This window comes from Arachis ipaensis, chromosome B2, assembly GCF_059453495.1.
Source record: "Arachis ipaensis isolate K30076 ecotype BB chromosome B2, ASM5945349v1, whole genome shotgun sequence".
NCBI classification, from domain to species: domain Eukaryota; kingdom Viridiplantae; phylum Streptophyta; class Magnoliopsida; order Fabales; family Fabaceae; genus Arachis; species Arachis ipaensis.
Window position 1 is genome coordinate 11,055,967 of NC_142437.1, and position 11,938 is coordinate 11,067,904.

At 32.8% G+C, this 11,938-nt stretch overlaps 1 protein-coding gene across 2 annotated transcripts; it reads right to left on the bottom strand.

Moving 5' to 3' along the window:
* Nucleotides 1–2,634: 2,634 nt before the first annotated feature.
* LOC107624882 (uncharacterized) lies at nucleotides 2,635–10,393 on the bottom strand. Of its 2 annotated transcripts, XR_001616991.3 has the most exons (7): nucleotides 10,035–10,393; nucleotides 8,231–8,588; nucleotides 7,485–8,136; nucleotides 6,752–6,951; nucleotides 5,992–6,233; nucleotides 3,468–5,018; nucleotides 2,635–3,300 (listed from the first exon to the last, which is right to left on the bottom strand). XR_001616991.3 is itself a non-coding variant. In XM_016327357.3 (6 exons), the coding sequence occupies exons 2-6, from the start codon at nucleotides 8,500–8,502 to the stop codon at nucleotides 3,838–3,840; spliced, it is 2,547 nt and encodes an 848-aa protein (XP_016182843.1). In that variant the 5' UTR covers nucleotides 8,503–8,588; nucleotides 10,035–10,393; the 3' UTR covers nucleotides 3,253–3,837. The 2 variants fall into 2 exon arrangements, 1 of the variants encoding a protein (XP_016182843.1); XM_016327357.3 differs by having other exon boundaries at nucleotides 3,253–5,018.
* Between the last annotated feature and the right edge of the window lie 1,545 nt (nucleotides 10,394–11,938).

Genomic DNA, 11,938 nt, shown 5'->3' on the forward strand with positions numbered 1-11,938 from the left:
AGAGCCCACTTTTGACAAGATGTATATTTGTCTGGATGGGTGTAAGAATGGGTTTAGGGCGGGATGCAGACCTCTAATAGAGCTTGATGGAGCATTTCAGAAAACCAGATTTGGTGGACAAATCTTGGCAGCCATTTACGTCATTGCATATGCCATTGTACCAGTGGAGAACACGAATAATTGGAGGTGGTTTCTTGAGCTGCTGCAAGAGGATCTAGGGAGCTACACCCAAAATGGGTGGTGTTTCATTTTGGACATGTAAAAGGTAACGATGTCTTTGCTATTTACTGGTTATTGTATTTTAGTAAGGGTTGATGCATTTTTTGTAGCCATGTTTTACTTTTATGATCCTGTTTCTATATTTACTGGTTTGTTTCACACATTGTTATTGCCTGTATTGATAGAATGGGGTATGAGTAGAACTTAATAAATCGTGGGGATGAATTTGCTATCACTTATAAATGTGTAGGGATTAATTTGATGTCACTTATGTATGTGTAGGGACAATTTTGATGTCACTTATGTAAGGTGAGGGACCATTTTGGGTCCCGATATTATAAGTTATTAATTTCAGTAGTTTCGTGCAGGGGCTAATCACAGCTGTGCAGGAGGTCTTCCCTGATGTCCACCACAGATTTTGTGTATAGCACTTGCGGAGAAGCTTCAATAAGCAGTGGAAAGACAATGAACTTAGAGGATTATTGTGGGAGTGTGTAAGATCTACTGCTCAAGAGAGATTCATTGAGGGGATGATGAAAATCTAGAGAGCTAAAAAGGAAACATGAGAGTACCTTTCCAAATGACGAAGAGATGCATGGAGTTGGGCCTTCTTCCCCTCCCAACCAAAATGTGACAACATATGTAACAATGCTTGCAAAGTATTCAATGCCATAATTAAGGAAGTAAGGGCCAAACCAATTATCACACCACCAGGTACTTCAACTATTACTCCACCCATCATGACCCACTCAAATCACGTTCAACAATGGCAGCTCAACAATGGCAGAGAAGACGAAGGAGAGCAGAGAAGAAGAAACAGAGTGGTTTCTGATAATAAATTGGGGATTAAGGTTATAAAATAATTCAGGGACTAAATTGAGTTAAAAAATGATAACAGCCACGTCAGATATCCAACGTGGCGCCTCTCCATACACGTCAGCGTGCCGTTAGGGAATATTCCCCGGAAAATGCTTCAGGGACGACCGTGAAACACTTGTGTTAAATTCGGGGATAATATTGAGGCCAGTGCAAGGTTAAGGACCACTTTGAGGGTCGAGTGCAAGTTCAGGGACCACTCTGAGGTTTAACTCTAATAATTATTAATATAAATTTAGTTTTAATAATTTTAATACATTACTATAATAAAGATTTACATTTAAACATTATATATGTATTAGATAAATAATTTATAAAATTATAATATTTTATAATATTTATAAAATACAATAAAATATAAATAAATAAAAATATTTATACTTTATTTTATTATAAGGGCATTAATGTAACTTTATACCATTATGATTTTCTTTCTTCTCACTTTTATTCTCATCCAAATAAAAGAAATTTTTCTCTCTATTTTCTTTCCATTCATTTTCTTTTCATCCAAACAACACACAAATAACTCTACTTTTCTTTCTATTTTTTTTCCTCTCATTTTCTTTCTTCTTATTTTCTTTTCTTCTATTTTCTTTCCTATATCCAAACAAAGCCTAAGGGGCCAGTAACTTTTGTGTTTTGCAACCATCAATTAGCCATCAATAATATTTTTAATGGTGTGAGATTAAATCCAATGGTGCAGAATCATTCAATTTTCTTTTGATGGTTAAATACTGGCCAACTTTTTAAAAAATTGCTGGCCTCCGAGACTTTCCCTTTTGAAAGCATTAAAAAATAAAAATAAAAATTCAAAACTTTCTTTATGAACTTAGAAGAATAATCAAGAAGTTAAGACTCCTAATCATTTTTCTAAGATTTTAATTTTTTTCATTCTCTATATCTCACTTAACCGGAAAAAAAAAAGAAATCACATTTAATGAGAACATTTCTTTTCAAAATTATTGATGTCATAATTTTAGTTTATTTTATTACAATTAAATATTTTTTTTAATGGAGGTAATATCACTTTTTTATCTATACCAGAAAGTTTATATATAATTCAAAAATAAAATTTTGTAATTAAAAATAATCTAATTGAAATACGTTAATTTCCATGCATTTAAGATTTACCAATACTAGCTCACTCTTTATTGGAGTATAAAAAATTTTTCCTCTTGCAAATACCCTATTAGAACACAACTTCAAAAATTTTAATTCATTTATTTGCTTATGTTGTTGCCACTTTCTTTCAACCAAATTGAGTATTAACCTAGCAAAATACATATTGTTAAAGATTGTGAGTTATGTTCTTTATGATGTCACCGAACAACTTTCTTTGATAGATTAGTGGATTGTACTTTTTTAAATCCAAGTTATTTACAAGGGTTAGAGGTGATTCGATAAAGAGATTGGAAATTCAATTAACAAATTTTAGTTTCATAATTTGATAACGTAGGTCAAAGTAAAATTGGCAAATCTGAAGTAGCAAATCTCAGAAACACAGACACACGTCTTTACTTCAATGACATTGCTATTATATTTTCTTAAGCAAGCATGATTAATTCTATCTATATACTAAACGATTTTACATATTTATCTTAAGTAACAAGTGAAGCACAAATATAATAAAGTAGATTAGACACCGGTATAATAAACAAGATTAACCACTCAACCCACAAGTATGTGCAATGATAGAAACTTATGTGCACTTAATTTCATATAAAATTGATAGCTAAAAATTATTAAATAATTTGATAAATTTGATTAAATTATCATCTACTAGCTTTCAGCTATCAACTTCATACGAAGTTAACTGCCCTTGAGTTTGCACCATGCGAGACATCCACTAGTATGCTAAGTAACCAACTATATCAGGATTATAAGAGAAAGAATGTTTAATATCTAACATACTCCGATCTAATAAAAACCCTAAGAAATAACAGGCTAATAAACTATAGTAGTTATTACAATGTTTCTGCAGTGTCCACCATATGGGCATCATAGAGCCAATTGTGGCTGTTACACATTTCCCCACAATTCCTTCATCGTAGTGCAACCACCACCACAACCACAACCATGACCGCCACCGCGTTTACAATTTAAACCATGCGATGTGCTCAACATTAGTAAGGTTATAAATTCTTTGCTTCCATACAATTAAGGGAACAAAAGAATGAAGCAATCCAGAGATTTTTCTTTTTCATCCTAGACAGATCAGAATATCTTGGTTAATTAGATGTGAACTCCATATAACATAAGCAGACTTCAAATTTACAGTATATATGAAGCACCACAAAAAAAATTAGCCAAGTTAAACAGAACAAACTCTTATTATTTGGTAATAAGAAGAATAAATACAATTTCATGCTTACCCTCTAGTAGTTGTTCGGAAGGAGAGAATCCGAAGAAATCCCCAATTTACGAATCACCATCAGTTAATAGTAACTGTTGTAACTATTATCTACCACTCGATACGATCACATCAGCAATTCGTCCTGAATCCTGATACAGTTTTGTGAATATAACTAATTGCTATTGACACTTCAGGCTGGCTGATAACCTCAAATATGGTCATACCATTAATAGCCGTCAAGAATAGATGTATTTTAATTCATGTTCTTTTCATCGTATTTGAACCCAATTTCGCATCCTCTTTGATTGTACTTTTGGTTCAATTGTACCAAGAGTTAGTTTCTCGACAGCAACCCGTAGGAAAATATCCATGCATATATCAAAGGGATGTTATAGCTCAGCTTCTTTTCTGCAAGAAATTACTCCAGGAACATCAGTGAACCCATTCGGATGGGTCTCGCAGTGTTTCGGAGTTGCTGTTTCCAATGAGACATCTAAGACTGGGGGATCAACATCCATTGCATATTCTTTACAGTCTTTATCTAAATTGCGTTCTTTATCCTTATCATCGCACGAAGCACCATCCTCAGAAGCTAAAACCTCATTCACTTCAGTAGCGAAAGCTTTATCTGGGAACTCATTACTTGAAAAATTCTCATCGGTAGACAACAATCTAGGAGGGGAAATATAAATTGATGATAGATCAACGTCCATGTCAGCAGGTAGACTGTCTTCTCCAACACTCTCAGATGGGATGCCATTTTCATTGCTGTGACAATCTACAACTTGATCAGCAATTTTGAGTCCATCATCAGAGTCATCACCATCAAGAGATACATCATCATTGATTATAAACTGTTTATTATCTAACTTCGGAACTTGATTACATGAGACTACTTTTGATGTCTCTAAGCAGATATCAACAACTACTCTTTTCTCTTTAGGATCCATAACAGTTGCAACACTTTCTTTATCAAGCAGGGTATTTAACTGTTGCTGAACAGAAACTGCCAAGGAGACTGCATGATCGCGAATTAAAGAGTCATAGGGTGGGCAATGCAAAATGTTCTTTAGAGCCTGCTGATACTGAAAAAAGCCAACAGAAGGCGGAAGGGACCTTCTCTTTTGATAGATGCTAATAACTTTCAGGACATGCTCGCAGAGGTTCCCACCTTGCGCCCAACTACAATTACATATGCTAAACATTGAACCGGGATTGTGAACAACATAAGCTTTTTCTGGATTATCCTGATCAGTAACCATGGCACACCCATCTTCCAATAGGACATCAGTATCTGGAATTTTCAGCACCTTGCGCCATGATGTCAAACCACTTATCCATTCATTTTTCCAATAGCGAGCAAAATCATCTTTTCCAGAGTACTCATCAAGCCAGAAATAAGAATGGACTTTCGTACCCAACTTGTCAACCAACCAATCAGCTCGCTGAAAAACACTGTTGTCCTTCTCATTGAACAGTCTGATCTTCAGTTGGTTGTGATAAAATTCCACTGCTGCACAAGTTTCCTGGCTAGCAAGAGGCAAAGTTTTAAGTGCATTGATCCAAGCTCCTACATCAACGGGACAAAATTTCAACAGCATCAACCTCATATATATAAATGCCCGTAAAAAAGCAAACGCAAATAGGTATCAAGTCCATCATAATTAGATGTTTTCCCCATTCGATAAAACAACATAGCCTTCCAAGACTATTATATTCGGTGATTGTAAGTCATCATGACAATATATTGGCTCATTATGTTGGTATATGTTGGCAAATCTTCACCAGAATAATAATGAATGCTATTATTTAGGAGGGGGAAGAAATTAACATCTTGATTGAAGATAAACTCTCCCAATCTATGCACCGTTCTAAAGAACATTTGTAACCAAGACACAACATAATTAATTAATTATTTATTCAATAAACTATTATATATGTATTGAGAAAAAAGTATCAAGAGTTAATACTTTCCTTTTTTGTTTTCATAGAAAGAAAATTAGTATATTACTAAATTATAAACAGAGCAACTTTTATTTACAATTACGAATTAAAAGAAAACTTCTGATAAATATGTGGAGTTATCTTTTTATAACATTTTACAGGATAAAAAGGAAAAATTACAAATAGGAGTAACAGATATCCCTTTTATAAGAAAAGGAACATGAGAAAAGAGTATCAAAACCACGTGTAATAAAAACTAAAAATTAGCAGAAACACACTGCCACAAAGGTCTGGCTTCTTTTCTTTTCTCAAAACCCACAAAGTTGTCCATGGGAACCGACCTAATGTTGTTGAACACACCATACACTTAGCAAAAGTACCAAACAATGTCTTCAAAAAATTCATGAAAAATTTTGGACAGTGTCAAGCATTTGCCTTATGTATGCAAACTATGTTTGAAATAGATGCTGATCTTTACTAGTCTGCAGCCATAGGGGTAATAAAAATGAAGCACAATGATAACTGGTGGTGAGCGTAATATTATTTCTCAATTTCATCAAAAATAAAAGCATTCCATGATATAGGTAGATACTACTAACCCATTCTAGGATACCAAGTAGCCTTGAAATAGTCCATAAAATTGTATTCATCAATAAAGTCTTCAATGAAATCTTCAAAGAGTGACATGGTCCCTTGAAGGCGGCAAATATTATCCACAATCAGCTCAAGTTGTTTGGATATCTTTATTTGCATGTCAATCTCCAAACTCCTCACTATGTTTTTATGCCATAGATGACGAACCCTCCAGAAACTTATCAATACTGAACACTGAAAAACATCTCTGGCAAATACACAGAATATAGTAATTATTATTTGAGAATATAGTTTCGTAGTTTGGATTCACAATGCAAAATAGATTTCTATATCAAACATTTGAATCAGCCATCATGCTCAAATATTAAAACCCTGTAAGGACCAGTCCATATCTTATGACATGGATAAAGGACTCCTAATATACAAATCAAATTCAATTTTTTTTAAAAAATAATCATCCTCAAGTAAAAATAATAGTATTATTCTTGGATTCTTGGGTTTCAAAGGAAAGAGACACAAGAAGATGTCAATAGAAAACGTGAACCAAGAAGCATCAATATAAAAAATATTCAGTACATTCTGTAAAAACATTTCAAACATTATTACTTCAAATAATTCATATCTACATAAAGGCAATTATAAATGAAGCCATCCTACTTTTGACATTAGAAATTTAAAATCTTGAAATTGTAGTAGAAATGGACAATATTCTTTATAAATCTTACATATTTTACAATATTAGCTTCATTGATAAATTGCACTAACCTGATTGCCAGGATATCATAAAGCGGATCATCTACTATAAAGCCCGCCAATCTCCAGTTAGGATCTTTTGTTTGAACTCGATTGTAAAGAGCCCTCATCCATCGATGTGCATCTAAGCTCGAAAACCTTGGAGCTATTATCCAAGCCACTGGAATGGCCTTCTTGTCACAGTTAAACACAAGAAGACTGTGAATGGGGTACTGGACAAAATAATCAATGTGTTTGCTATTAGCTTTTTGTTGAAACAAACAAATATGTTCCACGGTTACTTAAAATCTATGATGCACGAACATGTACACAAATACGGGACACAACACAACAAAATTTTGTAAACAAGGACACACACATATAGATTATAATAGTATCTTGATATTTTATTGATATTAAAATACAAACCAACTTTTTTAAATTTTTTTTATGCCTATTTTAAATATATAAGTCATTTTAGATAACTTTTTGCATTAATAATTAATAATATCTGGTATTACTAAACTCATTTCAAGCATAGTCAAGAATAAGGTTGGACATGCTAACATGTAATCATATTTGACTGGGTTCAAGTGTGTTCAAAGAAGTAGCTTTTAATTCTTATTAAGACACGGCTGGACACACGTGCTAGACGAGTGTTAAACAAATATCGTGTCTGAAATGCGTCCGACATGTGTAAATACTGCAATTCAACAAAGTGTCAGTGCTCCGTAATTTAAAATCAAGGAAAAGGAAAGAAAAAGACCTTTAATTTGTTTGTACCAAATCTTGAATCTGATGCAAGCAAAGCTCGATTCCCAAATCTAATCATTTGCTGCAATTGCCACTCAGTTTGAATCCCCAGAGTAAATGGATTTGAATCAGAAAAATCTTCATAGAAGAAAACATGACTTTGGTGGCTTTCAACCCACATCTTGATGCTAACAGCATCATCATCATCTAGTTCATATGTAGATCGACGGATCGCCCTCTCTTGTCGTCGAACATATCGGTGGGTCAAAAGGTCATCACGGTTACTAGGACCTCCCTGTCTCTCAACCGATTCATTGTGCCTCTGCATAATAGTCTCCACAGAGACCCCAACATATAGGAGAGATAAAACACGAAGTCGAAGATCTTCCGAGATATATGGAGCATACATTGCACGTGTTCCAGCAGCCTTTTTGTCCTGTGGACCATGGCATGGCAAACCCTTTTTATCCACATGTTTATCATCATTATATATGATCAAGGCAACTGAAGGTTCGGCTATGAGGCGTTTCACAATAAAGTGACAGGTGCAACCTCTCTTAGTATTTGGCCGACCAGCATTTTTCTTCTTTGGAACATATGTAGTCCGACTTGGCCGTACAACGCCACCTTTTCTGTGGTCATCGGGACCAAAGGAACACCAATACCTGCATTGACATAGTATAAAAATTCACATTGCAGTGAAATACAGGAAGCAATAGCAACAAATAGTGGACACTAAATGAAGTGTTTACAACTTACAGTATATACTCTAGTATACCATCAACCTTTGGCTTGAGAGGCATTGATGGACGACGTCGACGCCTTGCTTCAACATGAAATCTTGTTGGACATTCTTTATTATTTGATTCACCTCTCACAAAATCATCAACTCTGGCAAATGGAATTAGAGCAACTCTATCTAGTTTATCATGCCAACCTTCCACTTTCGACCATACTAGGTCAGCAGAAGAGATCTCCAATGTGGGAGGATTTTGGACAGGAAGCGACAGAATTGCATCCCATCTGGCCATTAATAACAAACACGAACAAATTTGCTTCTACAAATGTAGTTGAGACTGGGAAGACACAACCAAGTGACTTCACATTTTTGTCCAATCTGCAAAGAATTAGAAGCACAGTTAAAGGCATTATCATAATGTAAGTGTATAACAGCAACAATCGCCAACAATCACCGGTGGGGTACAACCTACAAGTATGCGTGTGTTTCTATAAAAATTTGACAAACTTTATATAATAAAATAGAAAACACATCAATTTCAGCATTAAACAAGTCTAAATAGTTTAATAATAATAGTAGCAATCAGCAGCCACATGCTCGTTCAAATAATAATGCTTGAATTTTCTCCAAAATTTCAGCAGAGCATAACAATCAGTCAGCATGAGAGAAATAACATGCCACAACAATAGCAAAAAGAAATGCAGAAAATGAGATAACAATAAGCAGAAAATCAGAATTTCAATTCTCAGTTTCTCAAAGATTATCTCTTAGCTGGGCAATGGGCAGCAGAAGGAACATTGATAAAATATTCAAATTTAATTTAAAATCATTATTACAAATTTATAAAAATATTTTTTTAAATTCCCTATCTACAAACGCATCATAAACCATGCTTCAATGAGCCATCCCTCCAACTATGTGGTCAGCTTGTTCTTGATGATGCCTTGAGCATCTAGTTATTGTGCTTTTCTATTGTTTTCTCTTTTTGTTTTGTTATTTATTTTTCTCTCCTCTTATTAAAAAAGAAAAAAAAAATAAAAAAATGTTTCACATTTTATAAAACAACTAAAAATTATACAGGGCACATGATGTTATCCTAAGGAACCAAATGAGTTGATATAATACAACAGAAATGCCTTATGCTTAAGAAAAGTTTGAGGTTAATCTTCACTAATGCAAGTCATATCATTGTTGTAGGCATTGCTTAAGTTGTTGTCATGATGGTTAGCACCACCTTGGTGACCCTTGTGAATTGTGATGCTCTACTTATATAGAGGGGAAATAACTAAAGTACCTCTGGCACTTGCACACTTAAGCCAGCCCCAACAAGAACAATCAATAAACCAGACTTCATAGGTAGCAAACAGCAAATTGCACATCTTACACCACACCACCACCATCACCAAAAAGTCTTACTAAAGAAAAATAACAACAAAAGAAAAACATACTGACAAGCGCATTATCCATCACAATTTTCTCCTTTTTTGTTTTGGAATATAAGTGGAATTTTGAGGGGTCGAAAATAGAAATAATGCATATATGAATACCTAGCCCATGAACAAGAAACACAACTTATCAAAGCAACAACACAACACACCATCAATATCCATTCCATTAGGGAAATTCTAAAGCCAAAGTTCTATCTTCCAGAAAATGACAAAAAAAACACCATACAAAGTACAATCGTTTGAAATAAATACATTCAATTTACAGAGGAAGAGGAAAAAAATAACAAATATTCGGATAAAATAAAACAAGAGACAAATTTAAGTTCCAGAAAGAGAAAAGGCCAACTAATAGAACATGAAGAACGAGAACGCATACCTAAGTTTCTAAAAGGAGGCGGTGTTCGTTGCGGTACCGGCAGCAGAGTTTGCAGGAGGCGGCGAAATCTGGTAGTGGATAGAACAGCGGCGGTGGTTGGAAAGGAAGTAGAGAGGTAGCGAGAGAGAGTGGGTGAGAAGAGAGCAGGAGAACAGACGGCGACGAGCTGAAAGGTTGCAGCTCCGGTGGAGAGAGACTACATAGCAACAGCGAGGACGGAGAGAGAATACATAGCAGAAGCCGCAGTGAAGAGAAAGAAGTGACCGCCGTTCGAAAGTTTGAAGAAGAAGAAGAGGAATTCGGCAGTTAGGGAAGTAGCTGCCCTGTTTTAGTGTTTACTCCTACTCCCATACTCACATGGCCGCTTTCATAATATTATTAAATAATAATAATATTTAAAATAATTTTTAAACTTCAAAAAATTATAATAAATATCTATAATAGATACCAAAAAACAGTAATAATAAAGTTAGATATTTTTTAATATATAAAATTATATTCAATTTTTTTATTTTAATAAAATACATATTAATTTAAAAAATATTTTTAAAATATTATTAATTTTTAAAAGGTACAATATAATTTCATTTCATTTTATCAAGAATTGAATTCAGTAAACCAAAGAATTAAATGATAGAACATATGATGAGGAAAAAGATTATGCACTATAGTTATACCCAAACTTTAAAATTTGCAAGTACAAAAGATAATGCAAAATCGCATTATCTTGCATAAATATTTCTCCGAAAAATTTTATTAAACCAAATTTTACTTTTTTAATTAGATCGAGTTAAAATGACTCAAACTTAATTAGATGAAAATATTTAATTTTATGAAATAGAACACAACTTCATTTATTGTTGCTGCTACATATGGTTGAAGATTATGTGTTATGCTCTTTATGATATCACCGACTAATTTTTTTAATAGATTCGTAATTTCGTATACTGTATTTTTTAAATTCAAGTTATTTATAAATATTAGAGGTAAAATTGTCAAACTAATCAGCTCAACTCATTTAGGTTCAATTTGTTTTAAGTTGGTAAATTAAACGGGTTAGTCTATTTAAATTTAATTTATTTATTGGTCATAATTTTTGTAATCTGAACCGTTTATAATTAGTGCAATTAATTAAACAGACTGACCTGTTTATTTTAATTTTTTAAAAATATTTTGACAAAAATATCAATTTAAGATAAAAACAACCTCAAACAAACATTTTTTTAAATTGATAAATCAGATTTTCAAAATGAGTCAAAAAAAATATTGACAAAAAAATATTACTTTTTTTTAAAAAATATATAAAAAAAAATCATGTATTTAACCTGTAAATTAACTTGTTTAACTCATTAATTTTTTTGAATTAATTAGAATTAACCCATTTAGCCTAAAATTAAAACAAACTTAATTTTAAAAATAAAATTCGTCTATTTAAATAGATAAATAAATTTATGCAATAAATTTATCCTATTTTAACGATCTTAGTCAGAGCTGATACAATTAAAAAAATTAGAAATTCAATAACTTAATTTTAGTTTCACAATTTGGTAACGTAGGTCAAAATAAAATTGGCAAATTTAAAATTGCAAATCTCAAGAAAACGCACACACGTGACACGTGTTTTCTTCAATGACATTACTATTATATTTTCTTAACCAAGGATTATTAAGAACTTTTATTTTTGTATATTGGATTATGAGTGGTGAAGTCTTTAAAAGTGATCTAAATTAGGTGTTAAACGTTATTGTGGGTGTTTACAAAACGTCAGTGACGTTTTCACTTTATATAATTAAAATAATATTTTTTTTACAAAACGTCAATGACGTTTTCTCATTTTATAATTAAAAAATATTTTTTTACAAAACGTTGGTGACGTTTTGTTTTTTTATATTTAAAAAAATATT